Source organism: Balaenoptera physalus (assembly GCF_965194825.1).
Source record: "Balaenoptera physalus genome assembly, chromosome: X".
Taxonomy (NCBI): Eukaryota; Metazoa; Chordata; class Mammalia; order Artiodactyla; family Balaenopteridae; genus Balaenoptera; species Balaenoptera physalus.
The window spans coordinates 1,394,516-1,412,753 of NC_138903.1; the positions used below are offsets into that span (position 1 = coordinate 1,394,516).

General features: G+C 49.5%; 1 protein-coding gene and 1 long non-coding RNA gene across 2 annotated transcripts in view; both read right to left on the bottom strand.

The window, feature by feature from the left end:
- The window catches only part of LOC309652471, a 101,643-nt gene extending 93,583 nt beyond the window's left edge, over positions 1 to 8,060 (bottom strand). Inside the window, exons 1-2 of the long non-coding RNA XR_014258732.1 lie at positions 6,884 to 8,060; positions 3,525 to 5,636 (exon numbers count right to left, since the gene is read on the bottom strand). This is a non-coding gene — a long non-coding RNA (uncharacterized lncRNA). The remainder of the gene's footprint in view (positions 1 to 3,524; positions 5,637 to 6,883) is intronic.
- A 396-nt stretch (positions 8,061 to 8,456) lies between these two features.
- LOC309652457 (polyprenol dehydrogenase-like) overlaps positions 8,457 to 18,238 on the bottom strand; it is a 186,764-nt gene continuing 176,982 nt past the window's right edge. Inside the window, exon 7 of the mRNA XM_082446285.1 lies at positions 8,457 to 8,908. Coding sequence (XP_082302411.1) covers positions 8,705 to 8,908 — 204 coding nt within the window. The 3' untranslated portion in view covers positions 8,457 to 8,704. The remainder of the gene's footprint in view (positions 8,909 to 18,238) is intronic.

Below are 18,238 nucleotides of genomic sequence, written 5' to 3' on the forward strand. Positions count from 1 at the left end.
AAAGCTATCCCAAGGGGAGAATTCCTTATGCAATCCTGGTGCAAAGGAAAAATGGAAGTGGAGGGTCAGGCCAGATTGCTTCTGTTCCAATGATCAGTTTGGTCCAGTTCAAAGCACCGCACGCGGATACCCAGTGTGTGGGGCTGAGAAGAAAACACAGCCTTGCTGGGAGGTGCTTTGTACCTGCTTCGTAGCAAATATTTAATTGTATGGAGGTGAGATTCACATAACATCCAATGAATCATTGAAACTGGACAATTCAGGGACATTGAGCACATTCACAATGTTGTGCAACCACCACCTCTATCTGGTTCCAGAACCTTCTCATCTCCCCAAAAGGAGACCTGTCCCCATGAGTAGTCACTGCTCCCAACCCCTGGCAAACACTAAGCCACTTTGTGTCTCTTTGGATTTTACTATTGTGGATATTTTGTAGAAATGGAATCATATACGATGTAGCCTTTTGTGCCTGGATTCTTTCACTTAGGATGTTTCCAGTGTTCACCCACGATATACCATGTATCAATACTTCATTCCTTTTTCACGGCCAAATAATATTCCACCCTGGGGATATAGGTTAACCCATTTTTAATGTCCCTTTACTTTCCTAAAACAAAATCACAGATACCTACAGACAAATGTAATAAGAGCCACGTGATGTCCACATAACACAAATGACCATAAAGTGATACCCATTTGAACATATCAGTGCTTGGACCTTCCCCCCACCCTAGAGAGGGTGAAGCAGTAAGAGGATGTCCTCATATGTTGGATCCCCAAGAAGGTGCCGGCTGCCCCAGGCCTAGAAAACTGGTAACTTAAATGCCACGAGCTGCCGCCTGCCCTATGCTTTCCCCAAATGGTGAACATTCAAGCCAAGGATAATCTTCTCTCTATGAATGCAATGGTTGCTTGCCTGGAAATTCAATCTCTTGCACTGATGTGTTAACAGCCGTGAGTTCTAGGCTGGGGTTAATTATAAACAGGGTTTCCCCTATGTGAACGTCTGGCCAGATGTGAAGAAGTCATGTGAGGTGTGAGAACATCTGACCCTGGGTACCCGGTCCTGTGCCTTGTAAGAAATCTAACACGCTGGCCTCCTCCTGCCTGCCAAATGCTAGTGCAAGGTCCACTCAGGGTGCCCCTCCCCACCTTCCCCTGCACCCTGGAGAAAACAGCCACTATTTAGAAGCACCAGGATATCAGGAAAGGAGTCCAGATCGTTAGGTCCACGTGATTTGCACCAAACCCACAACGGCGACGTGACTCATATAGGAAACGTATTTGCAGCCTCAAAACCCTTTTAGATCCATCCTCTTATTTGAGTCTTATAACCATAAAAAGACCCGTTGAACAGAATGGGACACTGGGATCTTGGAGGGTAAACTGTTTGACCAAATTATGCAGTTGGCAATAGACATTTCACACTGTTGCTGCAAATCAGAACATCATGTTGTCCACCTTAAAGAGATACGATTTCTATTTGTCAGTGATACCTAAATAAAGCCAGAAAACTAAATATTCCCCCCTTAAAAAGGTGTTCCTCTTAGTTCCCATGCTGTTTTTTTCCTTTCCAGGATATTTTAAATAAAAATGCTTTATTGTATCCACACATCTGGTACCACGGTAGACCAGAAGGCCCACCGGGTCTTTGAAGGACAAAACAAGTAGGTTCTGGGTGAATTAGAACAGACATACTTTTTAATGCATTCCTGGACCCATGACAGTAAAATGATTATTTTTAATTCTATATACTTGGGGATTTTTAAATACCCATTGAAGTAACCCATGGGGTAAAGAGGAACCATGAAAATAAGGACTGAACTATGCATCTATGAGGTGCAGCCCAAGTGACAGACAGAAATGAGGACCCTGCGACCAGAAATATGAAAAGTAAAAAATAAAGGGCAGGCATCAACTCAGGAAGCTCGACATGACATCCCAGAATGAAGGCAAAGAATGAAGGGATAAAAGGGAAGAAACAGATGTAGTCAATATCACCAGAAGTTCTAAGTTAGCAATAAACGCAAAGATCGCTAAAAGTTTGTGAACTTCAGAAAATGCTTCATTGAAGAGAGCCCCAGAGACTGGAAAATTCTCAAGCTTTTTACTACGTACAGATGCTCCCCCATCACACATGTAGAAACCCAGGATGTCCTTATGTCTGGGATCGTGTTTGTGTTTTTTGTGGCCGTCGGTAAACAAGCTACGGATTTAGATCCAACCCCTAGGACGCTGGTACCCAGACGACAGAAAATACAACTCCAACTCATTTCTCTGGTTAAACGACAAATTCAGTGACTACGGAGCTTGGATGGAAAACCATGCCTGGCAGGGATTTACCCCTAAGTGTCCTTCAAACAGAACGCATACCGTCTTGCTGTCCACTCAGCAAACCCGGTTGTAGACAGGGCACATGTTAGGAGCATTATCTGATGGACGAAGAGTCGGAAACACAGAGACCAAAAGGCTTAACGAGGGTGCTTAACAAATGCAACGCTTGACACTTCCCAAGAAGAGCCCACATGGGAAATGGGCATGGTGCGACCTCGCTGACCCGTGGGTCATCTGAGGAGCTCCTAATCAGCCTCCCAACCTGTCCAGCCTTGGACGGAGCCCGGTGCACCTTCTATGGTTGCATTTCCTAATAGCCAAGATGAGAGGTATTTTCGATACAGACACCCTCAAAATCCAGTGGGAGTTGAGACGGATGAAGCTTCAACTGGGTCATATCAGACACAGACCCGCCTTTGCAGAGCCCACTCTTTCCCATCAAAAGTGCCTCTTATCACATCTGGTACCATCCCCAGTTTCTAGACATTAGGACCTGATATCTTTGGGTCCTAATCCCACCCTAGACAGCAAGCTCCTTTAGGACAAGAGCTCTGTGCCACTCAACTTTGAGCTCCATCCAGTGTTTGCTCAGAGCTTGGCTGGGTGACCCTACTCAACACATCATTGCCGAACGAATGGATGGATGGATGGATGGATGGATGGATGGAAGGATGGATGGATGGATGCAAGGATGGAAGGATGGAAGGATGGATGGATGGAAGGATGATGGATGGATGGAAGGATGGATGGATGGATGGATGGATGCATGGATGGATGGATGCATGCATGGATGGATGGATGGAAGGATGGATGGGTGGATGGATGGATGGATGGATGGGTGGGTGGATGGATGGATGGATGGATGGATGGATGGATGGAAGGATGGGTGGATGGGTGGATGGGTGGATGGGTGGATGGGTGGATGAGTGGATGGATGGATGAATGGATGGATAGATGGATGAGGTGGTCGTTCCCACTGTCGAACAAAACTCATTGATGCTACATGGAGGGGACTGAGAAATACACGCACCATGGGTCCAATTATTGAATCAAGACTTGCCCAGGGATGGAAGGTCATCCATCCTGGTGTGTATGCACATAGCCCCCTTCCCGGGCTCCCCGAACAACAGCGACAGGCGCAAACCCAGGATCCCCAGTGCCCGCCATGCCGTGGACGCGGCCTTACTCACCCAGTGGTCCACGAGACTTCTCCAGCTGCTGGGAAGTGTCTCTGAGCTCTGAGGAATGTTCCACAATCAGGTGTCGAGGGAACATGGTAACTTCTCCAGAACTGTGTCCTCTCTCTCCCCTGGTGGACGAGTGACATAAGGGCGGTCATGCAATGAGGAGGGGTCATGTGAGGCCAGGGTCCTACACAGTCCAAATTGCTCTCAGAGCCTATCTTCGCCCAGGGACTGCAGCATCTTTCAGGGGCCAGCAAGCTTGTTCTCAAAGTGACAGAGGATGTCGGACTGGCCAGGACTCACCCTGCCTCCTCATCCTGAGGCTGTACTTGGGAACCAATTTGTGATGCCGCTAAGAGTAGCTGGCACTTGTGTACAATGACCTCAAGCCGTAAAGGGCTCTCCAGTGATGTGCAAATGCTCCAAGGTTGGGATCTTCCTGGAAGTCAAGATCCTGCTTTGAAGTACATCATCCTAGCTGTCCGGAAGTATTAGACAAGGCATGTCTCCATCTTGGTTTTAACATACAAAGTAATTCTAGTTCTGAAACACATCAGTCGGGGCTGTAGGGCTTAGCAGAATATCTGAGCAGTTCTGGAAGGGGCTGGCGCCCAGGGCTGGAAGCTTCAGTCTGCATTTGCCTGGCCCAGAGGGTCTCAAACTTGCCTGAACAAAAGGATGGCTTGAGGAGGTCTAATAAATGCTGGTACCCAGAGGAACGAACTTGGGGATTCTGTTGATGGTGGAGCTGAGCATTAGTGGTTTTCAGAGGCTCCCCCAATGTGCAGCCAAAACCCACTAGCCTTACTGGATCTTGGGGAGAGGTCTTCACCACCCATGAAAGGTAGGCTCGAGCACATCAGTGGCTGGATGGAGGGTGTGCTGGGGGTGGGGGTGTCCTTATTGGCTGCAGACTTGCTCCTCTTTCTTGAGGTTGTAAAGAATGTGAGCAAAGAGGGCTATCACATTGGCAGTTCCAGGGCAAAATGAAAATGTGGGTCCTTGTTCACGCTTCATTAAGAATCTCAAGATGGCGGTCATAGGGCATTAAGCCAGTAGGCGTCCTTATGAGGCCAGGGTCCCGTGTAAGCTACATGGGTCACTCGCCCAGGAAAGTGGCCTTGGGTACATATAGAAGAAGCCATGACCTCCATGGTTTTCCAGGTCACCAGAAAAGGAATGGATGTTTCCTGAGTTTCCAAGTATCCAATTCATGTACCATGCAGTGGATTGAATACTTTCTACCAAAAAGATATGACCACGTCCTAAACCCTGTTACCTGTGGATATGACTTTGTTGGCAAAAGGGTCTTGGCAGATGTAACTAATGAAGGATCTTGAGATGAAGAGATCATTCTTGATTATCCGGATGGAAGCGAAGGGTCTGAGATGAGGTCCTCTTGGATGAGGGTGGCGGCCACAAGCCCAGGGACCCCTGAAGCCCCCAGAAGCTGGAAGAGGCAGGAAGGACCCTCCCCTGGGGTCTCTGGAGGGAGCACAGCCCTGGGACACCTTGACCTCAGACGTCTGGTCTCCAGGACCAGGGGCTGGATGAATTTCTGCTCTTTTCAGACTCCCAGTTTGTGGTCCTATGTTACAGCCACCCAGGACACTCTTATACACGACATAATAGTGAGCTGTTTGAATAAGCAGGGTCTTCCACTGGGACCACGTGCCCCCATCTTCACACAGTGATCTGAGCCACGGGCCACCAGGACCCACAAATCGTCTTGTGGGTTCACACCGTAATCATCACCTCTCCTGCAACTGCGATGAAGGGGGTCAGGAATCTCTGACCCTCTGGCAGCTCTCTTCCTCGTGCTGGTCCATGGTCTCCGGGAGCCTCCTTGTCACCCTATGGTTCTCCCGGGAAGGGTGTCGGGATGTTCCTTATCCGAGCGGACGTCCTGCAGAGTCTGCGCACCTGCAGAAGGGGCCCTGGTTTGTTCCTCTCAGGCCACCACACGAACAGTCCCAGATGCTGGGGTCTCAGCTCTGCCAACCACAGCAGGATGCAGGTGAGGGGGTGAGGACCTCAAATGTACACGTCCTGGTCTCCTGTCCTTTTACACCAACGTCTCCTGGTTGCCCGACACAGAATTCATAACATCTTCTTCATCTGTAAGGAAAACATGGTCTCTGGGGTTAGAGACCCCTGAAGTTCCCACCTAAGTGCCAGCAGGAACTTGAAACTGGGTGAGACACTGAGTCTTTCTGAGGCTAAATGCCCAGCCATACGACAGGACTTACAATCCTCCACGTGGCACACAGGGGTCAAAACCCAAGGTCAACAAAGTATGGGCCTCGGATAAATCTGACCTCCCCCCTTTTTTGTAAATAAAAGTTTATCAGAACACAGCCACACATGTTAGCGTAGTGTGTGTAGATGCTTGTCTGTCATATGGAAGAGTTGAGTAGTTGTAATAGATCATACAGCCCTAAAATATGAAGATATTTATTAACTGGTCCTATATATAAAAAGTTTGCTGACCCGGAAACCCTATCTATTTATCTAGCTAGCTAGCTAGCTAGCTAGCTAGTGTAGTGTGAACCCCACTCTGGAAGAGCTGCTGGCTGTTAGTCCAATGCATGAACGTGCTGGGGGCCGACATCAGGTCTGGGGCCTCAGTGGGATTTTGTCAATTGAGGGAATGCATGTTAGCTGACCAGGGGTCCCTGGTCTTGATATTCAGGGTGCAGTCTGGCAGGAAACACACAGAGTCCTTTTGCTAGCATCCTAAATGTCTGATCTCTCCATGTTGGAATTTGAGAACCCAAGAGCCATTCTCAGAGAGAGGATTGAGCCTTCCTTGCCTGACTGGTGGGTGAAGCAGGGCGGGCCCGGATGCCCAGACAAAGGTCCACTAAGCTGCTAGAGATGCTCACATGTGTCAACAACTGTATGAGTTTCTTGTAACAAATTGCCATCAAGGTGTTGGTATCTTAAAGCAACTGAAATTTATTCTCTCTCAGTTCTGAAGATGCAGGGCTGAGCTCCCTCAAGAGGCTCCAGGGGAGGGTCCTTCCTGCCTCTTCCAGCTTCTGGGGGCTCCAGGCGTCCCTGGACTTGTGGCCACATCCCTCCCATCTCTGACTCCGTGGTCACATGACCCCCTCCCTCTTCTGTAATCAGTTCTCCCTCTCCCTGTTTCCAATAAGCAACCTTGTGAGTACATTAGCCCTACCTGGATAAGCCAGGATGGTGTCCTCATCTTAAGACCTTAATGACATCTGCAATGATTCTCTTCCCAAGAGGAACACATTTGCAGTTTTCAGGGGTTAGGATGTGGACATATCTCTTGAGGAACCACCATTCAAGCCACTACAGAGGGAACTGGACGAAACCAGGATGGTCCCACCACTGACCTGTTTCCAAGGCGTAGAGGGCGGCCGTCACGCTGCTGAAAGATGAGGTGTCTGCAGACCCTGGAAGGTCCATGACAAAACTAGTTCAGGAAGAGCCTGACAGACTGCGATGGGCACCCACATGCAGGGAAGCACTGGGCATTCGACATGATGATGATTATTACATTAGTATTGTGGTTTGACGTATAATCCGAGCCCTGCACACATCTCCAGGAGAGGAACATGCCCGTGTTAACAGACGATGAAATGAAGAAGCAGATACCAGGAGAGAGGCTTCATGGGACCACTGAAGGGTAAGTGGGCAGCAAAGCTGCCATTCTTTGACTAAGGCCCTAAAAAATGGTGGGAGAACGTGCAGACCTGCAAACCCTGTGCAGCTGAATCCCATGATTGGTTTCGTCCAGGCCCTGTCCCCGTCCCCGTCCTACAGACCCCCTGGTGACAGATGTCCAGGCCCCATCCCCATCATACAGACCCCACGGTGACAGGTGTCCAGGCCCCGTCCCCGTCCTACAGACCCCACACTGACAGGTGTCCAGGCCCCGTCCCCGTCCTACAGACCCCCTGGTGACAGGTGTCCAGGCCCCGTCCCCATCCTACAGACCCCACGGTGACAGGTGTCCAGGCCCCGTCCCCATCCTACAGACCCCACGGTGACAGGTGTCCAGGCCCCGTCCCCGTCCTACAGACCCCACGGTGACAGGTGTCCAGGCCCCATCCCCATTCTACAGACCCCCTGGTGACAGGTGTCCAGGCCCCGTCCCCGTCCTACAGACCCCCTGGTGACAGGTGTCCAGGCCCCATCCCCATCCTACAGACCCCACGGTGACAGGTGTCCAGGCCCCGTCCCCATCCTACAGACCCCACGGTGACAGGTGTCCAGGCCCCGTCCCCATCCTACAGACCCCATGGTGACAGGTGTCCAGGCCCCGTCCCCATCCTACAGACCCCACGGTGACAGGTGTCCAGGCCCCGTCCCCATCCTACAGACCCCACGGTGACAGGTGTCCAGGCCCCGTCCCCATCCTACAGACCCCACGGTGACAGGTGTCCAGGCCCCATCCTACAGACCCCATGGTGACAGGTGTCCAGGCCCCGTCCCCGTCCTACAGACCCCATGGTGACAGGTGTCCAGGCCCCGTCCCCATCCTACAGACCCCACGGTGACAGGTGTCCAGGTCCCCTTTCTTACCCCATGTCCTACAGAATTCCCTACCCCTCTGTTGAGGGTCTTTCCATGAGTCACGGGGTGAGAGCCCTGATAGGTGCCCTAACGGCTGCAGGAAGCCCCTAGGACCTGGTCCCCCTAAAGATGGTGGGGCAGAGGGTTAGGGTGGTCACATGACCCTTGATCAACAGACTAAGGAAGGCTCACGTCTCCCCCTTTCCAGGACCCACAAATCAGAGCTGCATCTCTGGCACAAATTGCGCGTGAGAGAACAGGGGACACAGGACACCCTCAAAGCCACCAGTGCCCAACAGTCCCAGGCTCCCTTGAAAGTGTTTGCTTCACCCGGATGTTTCTACCCCAGGGTCCTGGGCGCCTCTGTGCCAAGCAAGAACACCGCCCGCATGGCTGGCAGGATTTAATGACTCAGGGCACCCGGTACAGCTGGACACATTGGGGATCACAAGATTCAGGGCTGAGGGTTACACTCAGCACTCCTCTTCTCCTCAAGTTCCAGCCCAGGGCAGGGAAGCCGACAGGAGGCTCTGGGGAGACAGAGCCCCAAGGGCAGGGGACGTGAACGATGCAGACATGTGGTCCAGCACAGACACACCTGCGAGCGCCTGGCGGATCACGGTCTCCCCGGCGGGTGGCTAACCCCAGAAGGCCTCCTGGGTCACATCGGCGATGCCCGTCATCCGGCAACTTCTGGCCCACAGCTGTCGCTGAAGCTCCAGGTCGTACGTGACCGCCAGCGACTTGGTCTCTTTCTCGTTGTAAAGATAGCGGCCGCCACGGCCTTCCAGCGCTGGGGTGACCGCCGCGTAGACGGAGGTCCAGGCTCCCTCATCCGGGGTCTGCAGGGAGAAGGAAAGGAGAACAGGAGTCAACTTTCACAGCAGAGACACGGGGGTCTCCACGCTCACAGACACTGTGGGTGAGACACAGCACCTCCGACCTGGTTCCATCGACTCGGGCACAAAGCCCAGCCGGACAGGCTTGGGGAGCCCGGCCTCCGTGGGTGCAGGAAGGTGCACCCACGTGGGTTGTATTTCCACATTGGGTAAATCCATTTCGACAGATGCATATGAAGACCCCAGTGTAAATACTCAGGTCTCCAACTCTTTTTTAAAAAATTTATTTTTATTGAAGTATCGTTGGTTTACAATGCGGAGTTCATTTCTGCTGTATGGCCAACGCTTGATGAAACTGAAATGCTTATACGTTGGCTCAAAGCAGATGACTGTTCGGCCTCTGTGTTGAACGCACGACATTTAGCAATTTGAGATGGAAACGTCAAAACAGCAGAAACGTTCTTGGTTTCCATGCAGTGAGGAGAGTTACAGTAGGAGAACTGTAAGTTCAAAAAAAAGCTTGAAAGGCTGAGAAGAGATTGAGAAAAGTGGACCTCGGGCAGTAGGAGGGAAGGAGGAAGGTTTGAATGCCAGACACCCTGTGTTTTGGGTTGGGAGGGTGTGTGTGTGTGTGTGTGTGTGTGTGTGTGTGTGTGTGTGTGTGTGTGTGTGTGTGTGTGTGTGTGTGTGTGTGTGTGTGTGTGTGTGTGTGTGTGTGTGTGTGTGTGTGTGTGTGTGTGTGTGTGTGTGTGTGTGTGTGTGTGTGTGTGTGTGTGTGTGTGTGTGTGTGTGTGTGTGTGTTATGGAGTATTACTCAGCCATGAAAAAGGATGAAATAATGCCATTTGCAGCTACATGGATGGACATAGAGATGATTATACTAAGTGAAGTCAGACAAAGACAAATACCATATGATACCACTTATATGCAGAGTCTAAAAAATAATACAAAAGAACTTATTTATGAAACACAAACAGATTCACAGACATAGAAAACAGAGCTACAGATACCAAAGGGGAAACAGGGGTAGGGATAAATTAGGAGTTTGGGACTAACAGACACACACTATTATATGTAAAATAGATAAACAACAAGGTCCTACTGTACAGCACAGGGAACTATATTCAATATCTTGTAAGAACCTATAATGGAAAAGAATCAGAAAAAGAATATATATATATATATATAACTGAATCACTTTGCTGTACACCTGAAACATTGTAAATCAACCATAATTTTTAAAAAATTGCAAAAAAAAAAAAAAGAACCCATGGATTAAAAGAACCTGGCGGAGAAGTTCAAGGGATTAGACCTTGTGGGAAGTGAGGGGCTTTGGGGCTACGATTCAATATCCAGGAACCAACAGAATTCCCTCATCTTATTGTCATGACAATGACTTTTCAGCTCATCGCATGTAACAAACTTTTGGAAATCCGCTAACTCGCCCAACCCTGGTCCTTCTCGTGTGCCTCTAAGAGTGTACCATTGTAGGACCCTCAGGAACACATCCAGGCCAGGAAACAACCCCACGGTCACACTTTCTGCATTCAGACGTGCTCAAAAGGGGTATCTCGGAAGTCGTGATGACAAATGTCCCCCAGCACTTATAAGCGGGCTGGAGAAGGTTAAAAAGAGAAGTGAAGGGCAAAGCTTCCTTTACTCCACGGAGCCATGTGACAGGCAGAGAAGCTGCGACTTTGAAGATATTGTCTGGAAGACCAACACCTCCCCATCTGATCTCCCAAGAGGGCTGTGTACCCACCTGCCAAAAACACTGAACATGACAAAGATGGGAAATTGCTGAGGGCAGCCAGGTAAACTGTTCCTTTGATGTTACCAGGTCCCATACTCAAGGAAGCAAGATCCTGGGACCCTACGGTCAAGACACGAATTGACGAGGACAATCTGAAACACATGGGCATCTCCCCGGAGGAGCTTGAAGGTTTGCGAGAAAGTCTGCAGAGAGGAACACGCATTATTGGAAAGCCTGTGTTCTCATGTGTTGGGATGGGTGGGAAGGGGTGGGCATGGGGTCAGGAGGGGGTCAGGGGCCATGAAGGGAACAGTCTGCCTCTTCAGGAAAAAACATTCATTTCATTGTAGCAACGAGCTCCTTTAGACAGGATTCTACTACTTTTTTATGGAGATAAAGTTATACAATGTTATATGTCAGTTATAAAGTATAAAACATATTGATTTGACACGCAGTCTTATGAAGACTCCTAAGTGTTTTGGGGTTTTCTCCCCAAGTGTTGATAGGGATTTTTTCATCTTATTTTGGTTGCAGTTTCCAACTTTTAAAAACGCTTAGGTCACCTTTTCCACCAGCCCCAAGTCCTCACCCTTGTCAATTCGTCAGTGTTGATCCAACGCTTTCTCACATCTGTTTTTTTGTATATGCAATTCTTTTCAGATGTATTAAACAAAAAATCCTCCAAAAAAAAGGATTTACTCATTTTAAATAGGAGACACTGCCTGCACATCGCATGTGCCCTGAGTCTGTTTTCTGGGAACGGATGTTGGATTTTCCTGTCTTCCTGGGGCAGTGGCTATGACCAGTGTTCTGTTTCCACCTCAACTGGGCGTCCTGGGATTCGATTCTGGGGCTGTCTACCCAGAGTTGGCAAAGCCTCTCTGGGCGTGTTTATGGCCTCAGTTCTCCTTAACTGCCCTCACCACGTGTCTCTGGGGTCCTCCTGCGCTCCGGACCCACTGACTATAGGTATTGGGGTACCCAGGACCCCCGCAGGGTTGAGGATTTCCAAGAACGACTCACAGAATTCAAGACGGCATCTCCTCGTGATTCCACTTTTATGATAAAATCCAGATTAGGAACAGCCACATGAAGAGCGTGGGCCACAGGGTGAAAGCTGGGAGGGTCCCACACATCTATTTTCCAGATGATTTTCCGTTATAGGTTATTACAAGACAGAGGAACCGGTCTTCCCTTTAGTGGTGTCTGAGACGTTCTTGTTCGGATGGACTTACACCTCCTCGGCAAACGCATCCTTCAATCAGCTCCTGGGACGAGCTTGGCTCGTAAGTCAGCCATTCCCCAGGCTGAGGATTCAGGGGTCCATGCCCAGAAACCCCCCGCCACGTTTCACCCCCAGAGTGAGTCACCTCCATCAGAAAGCCCTGCTTTGTTGCAGCTGCAGGCTCCCCCGCTCCTGGGATTTCCCTAGGGTGTGTCCAGCCCCCTCTTAGAGGCTGCCTCTTTTGGGTCCTCCAGCGGGCCTTATCTGGGGGTCCATTTCCCCCACAGGTTGAAAGTCCTCTTGTCTGGGTAACAGTCCTTGTGATCAGCACGTCCAACTAAAACACAAGGATGGCAGTTTCAGAAGATACTGCCTGTGCCGTGCTGGACATGAGCTTGGGATGCCCCAAGGACACAGCACTGTGCCCAAAATTCAGCTACTGCCAGGAGACGGGACTGCAGTGGAATTCTGCTGATGATCGTGTTTCTGTAGGCAAGGGACTTCGAAGCACAGACATATACCCCCATGCACACACAGTCACATGCACACACATATACCCCCATGCACACACAGTCACATGCACTCACACATATACAGCCATACACACACACACACACAATCACATGCACTCACACATATACACCCATACACACACACAGTCACATGCACACACACATATACACCCATCCACACACAGTCACATGCACACACACATATACACCCATACACACACACAGTCACATGCATTCACACACATACACCCATCCACACACAGTCACATGCACACACACATATACACCCATCCACACACAGTCACATGCACACACAATATACAGCCATACACACATTCACATTCACACACATATACAGCCATACACACAGTCACATGCACACACACATATACACCCATCCACACACAGTCACATGCACACACAGTCACATGCACTCACACATATACACCCATCCACACACAGTCACATGCACTCACATATACCCCCATGCACACACACATATACACCCATCCACACACACATTCACATGCACACACACACATACACCCATCCACACACACACATTCACATGCACACACACATATACACCCATTCACAGTCACATGCACTCACACATATACACCCATCCACACACACATTCACACACATATACCCCCATGCACACACATTCACATGCACACACATATACCCCCATGCATACAGTCACATGCACACACACATATACACCCATCCACACACACACACACAGTCACATGCACACACATATACTGCCATGCACACACACATATACACCCATCCACACACACACAGCCACGTGCACACACATATACACCCATCCACACACACATTCACATGGACACACATATACTGCCATGCACACACATCCACATGCACACACACATATATACCCATCACACACACGCATTAACATGCACACACATGCATTTACATGCACACATTTACATGCACACACAGATACACCCATCCACACAGTCACATGCACACACGTATACCTCCATGCACACAGTCACATGCACACACACATATACCCATGCACACACATGCATTCACATGCACACACACATGCCCATGCACACACATTCACCCTCATGCAGTCACATGCACACACACATATACACTCATCCACACACACACATTCACATGCACACACATACACCCATACACACACATTCACATGCACACACACACATACACCCATCCACACACACACATTCACCCATCCACACACACATTCACACGCACACACACATATACACCCATACACACCCATTCACATGCACACACATGCATTTACATGCACACAGATACACCCATCCACACACACACACAGAGATACACCCATCCGCACACACATTCACACGCACACACACGTACACCCATGCATACAAATACATTTACATGCACACACATACATTCACACTTACATGCATATACTCCCATGTGCCCACACACGCTCACCCAGGGTGGCCCTGCCCAGCCAGGGAGTTCTCTCACATAGAAAAGGACACGAAAAAAAGAAAAGAGCTGTTCTTCGTGCTCATGCATCTCGTGGAGAATTAATCTCATCCACTTACCCCACTTAAACACATGATGGATGCTGGGCTAAAAACAGCCACCCCCGAGCATTTGCAGAACATTTCCAAGCCCTGGGCAGATGATAAAGTTAGAGGAAATGAGATCTCATTTGTACTTTTTAATTCCTAAATGTTTTGACAGCTCACGAAATGGACGGTTTTATGCATTTCTTCTTCCTGACATCCGATCTCACCGTCCTAACCCTCACCCATCAGGGTAATGACACATCACGCCTGAGTGAAAGGAAGGAAGTCTGGCAGACGCTGAGATGCACACGTGTGTGTATAAGCAGGCACACACATACACTCGGTCACATGCACAACACACATGCTCCCCCACGCCCAACTTTAACTTTGGGACATTTAGCTACATCCTCTGGAGGAGGGAGTGGCACCAAAGAACTGCGGGTCCCAGGGCCAGGGTTCAATTTCTGCATCACCTCTCGTGACCCAGGAGACCTTGCTGGAGCCACCCACTCTCCGTTAGCCTCAGCTTCCTCACCCGGATGCCGGGTGTTTGTGTGGGTGTCTGGCCCCCGATGCTCAGGTTCTGCCACATGGACCCGAGACCAGCAACGTCCATGGCGGGTGGGAGATGCTTCTTAAACAGGTGTCCAGTGAATGCCTACGTCCTGCTATGGACGGAATGTGCGTGACCCCCGCGTTCATACACTGAAGCTCTGATCCCCGACGGGGTGCTATGAGGAGATGGAGCCTTTGGGAGGGGATTAGGGTTAGATGAAGTCATGAGGGTGGGGCCCCCAGGATGGGATTAGTGTCCTTAAAGGAGAGGAAGATGCCCCAGAACTCCCTCTCCACCACGTGAGGACACAGCAAGAAGGTGGCATCTGTAAGCCAGGAAGACAGCCTCGCCAGGGACTGATCTGCCCACGCCGTGATCTCAGACTCCCAGCCTCCAGAACCTGGAGAAACAAATGTCTGTTGTTTAAGCTGCCCCGTCTGCAGTGTTCTACTGGGGCAGCCCGAGCCGTTGACTACACGTCCCAACTCTATATTTAAATGAGGATGTCTTCAGGTTATCCAAAAAGCAGCACACCTTTCCCCAAACCCCTTTGAGCTAGAACCCAACAGACAAAAGTGGTCATGGTACTGGTCCAAGCAGCTTCCGTGGGAGCAGCAGAAACTCCTACAACACTTACCTATGCCAGGCACTGCCCTGAACACCACGAGGGAATCCTTCTGAAGCATGCCCCGCCCCCACCATTCCTGATGATGCCTTCAAAACACATCTCAGAAACATCCACATGGCACCCAGGCCGTGCTGGATATTGGAAAACACTTCGTAAATGTTGGCACATTTAATCTGTATTCCAACACCACGGCGTGCACACAAATACAGCCTCTAATTTACAGAGGAGGATATGCAGGGATTTTTTTTTTTAACATATTAATAACCATTCAGTTTTATGAAAGAACACATATAAAATTCACAGTTCACAGTCTAAATAATGCGTTTCAAAAATCCGCTGTAGGATCCTTGATCAAAATAAAGATGACAAGCAATCAAGAAACATCCTTGTTCTTTTGATACCGTGATCTGAGGACGGTGCCTCCTACAGTTTTTAAAATGAAGGCTGTACCTCCCAGGTACACCTGCTGCAGCTCCAAGTACAACTGGATTATCTGTCCCTGTTCACTTGCCATTGATAGGAGCTCTTCCAAGCATGATGAAGTGTGTTTCCTGGGTGCCATGTGCTGGGAAATGAGAGTCGGATTCTGAATAAGCAACAAGATACTCTAAACAGTGGTCCCTCTGGGATAAATAACATCTCCCATTTTACCTGCAGCTTAAAAAAACAACAAAACTAAGATCCTCTTGGAAACTTGTAAGAAAGCAGAGATGTCTCAAATGTGAAGCCAAACCCCAATAGGAAACATGGTGGCTTTTATCAGAGGCTTCGGAATCCCTGAAGGACAGATGCCCGCCGGGGGCCTGGGGCATAGGGCTGGGGAGAGCACCGTGTATATTTACAGCTGAAGCTTTTCTCTGCATGAAGCCAAGAAAGCCAAGAAAGATCATTTAGATAAGAGCCCCCGCGCCCCTGGAGCAGACGACCAGCAGAGGCGGTGGGTCGAGGGCTGGGTACAAGCGCACAAAAACTAAGTAAAATAAAATAAAATAAAGCGAAGGAAAGAGAGCAGAGGGTGGGGTTTACACTGTGCATAACAGAGCCGCGAGCTGTGTGCGGTGAGAGGGGAACACGAATGCCTTATAACTACATAATTATACAGGGCTTTACAGTGTTGCAAATGCTTTCCCATGTATTATGTCAGCAATGCACACAACAGTCTTAGGAGATGGTATTATCCAGAATGAACAAATCACGAAAATGAGGGGCAGAGAGGAGGGAGGGGAGGTGCTGCACGGAATGGCCAGGTCTTGCTTCTTCCAGAGACTCCAACCCTCCCCATCTTCCTCATCAGTCATGATGGGTGTGTCACCCACACCCATGGCCATGGCCCCATGGGTCACCTCCCTTCCTGCCTGCATGTTTGCAACCACAAATTCCATGTGCACCTCTGAGCTGCAGACAGACGCTCATGGCGGCCCAGATGGCATCCAGAGGTAGAGGCCCTACGTACACACCTCAGGGTCAATCATCCTTCCATCCCCACCTGCCGGTTGCCCCGTTTCTTGGACAGCCACCACCACGCACCCCGATTTCCCTGAGTCACAAACCCCAAATGACCCGAGTCTTTCTTGGTTCACTTTCCACGGGCAACCAGTCAAGACCGCGTGATGTGGTCTCTAGGATCGTTTTCAAAACGATCTCCTTCTGCCCCTCTGCACCGGCCTCTAACCAGACCCCAGGTCCACCCCACCATGCCCTCCAGTACACGGGACGCTCTGGAGGCTGGATGCATCTGATCCTACAACATCGCTGTTTCGTGGGGGTTTTTTTGAAATACAGTTGATTTACAATGTTGTGCTAATTTCTGCTGTACAGCAAAGTGACTCAGTTGTACACATATAGACATTTTCTTTTTTCATGTTCTTTTCCATGATGGTTTATCACAGGATACTGAATAGAGTTCCCTGTGCTCTACAGTAGGACCTTGTTGTTTACCCATCCTATATACAATAGGTTGCATCTGCTAATCCCAAACTCCCACACCGTCCCTCCCCCACCTCCCCTCCCCCTTGGCAACCACAACTCTGTTCTCTATGTCTGTGAGTCTGTTCCTATTTGGTAGATAAGTTCATTTGTACCATATTTTAGATTCCACATATAAGTGAGATCAGATGGTATTTGTCTTTCTCTGTGTGACTTACTTCACTTAGTATGATCATCTCCAGGTCCATCCATGTTGCTGCAAATGGCATTATTTCGTTCTTTTTTTATGGCTGAGTAGTATTCCATTGTATACATGTACTACACCTTCTTTATCCATTCATCTGTTGATGGACATTTAGGTTGTTTCCATGTCTTGGCTATTGTAAATAGTGCTGCAATGAACACTGGGGTGCGTGTATCTTTTTGAATTAGAGTTTTGTCTGGATACATGTCCAGGAGTAGGATTGCTGGATCATATGGTAATTCTATTTTTAGTTTTCTGAGGAATCTCCATACTGTTCTCCATAGTGGCTGCACCAACTTACATTCCCACCAACAGGGTAGGAGGGTTCCCTTTTATCCACGTCCTCCTCAGCATTTGTTACATGTAGACTTTTTAATGATGGTCATTCTGACCAGTGTGAGGTGATACCTCACTGTAGTTTTGATTTGCATTTCTCTATTAGTGATGTTGAGCACCTTTTCGTGTGCCTACTGGCCATCTGTAATAACATCACTACTGACATCCATTATCGGGCGTCCTGGGAGGAAGCCCAGAGCCAACGTCTAAGACACTCATTGGAGCTGGGACCAGTTGTCCTGGGGAGAATGGAGAAGGGGGTAGCTCACGCCATCTGTGGGGATCTAGGGTTCTGATGAGGGACCCAGCAGACAAGGGAGAAATGACAGCATGGCCACTCTCATCTTGAGCTATTTCTGCACCACCGATGGTCCCAGCCTGGTTCAGGCTCCTTGGACCTTAGCCCAGCCTTCAACCCCCTCCAAGGGCTGCACCCTTTGTGTCCTGCGTCCACTGCAAGGGCAGATCACTGGCACCGTCCTCCTCCTTTCAGCGCTCATGAAAATTGCTGAGAAAGCAAGAGTACCCATTGCCTGGTACGATGTTGGGACATACCTCCCGATGCCCTATTAACTGTCTTCACAGCTCTGT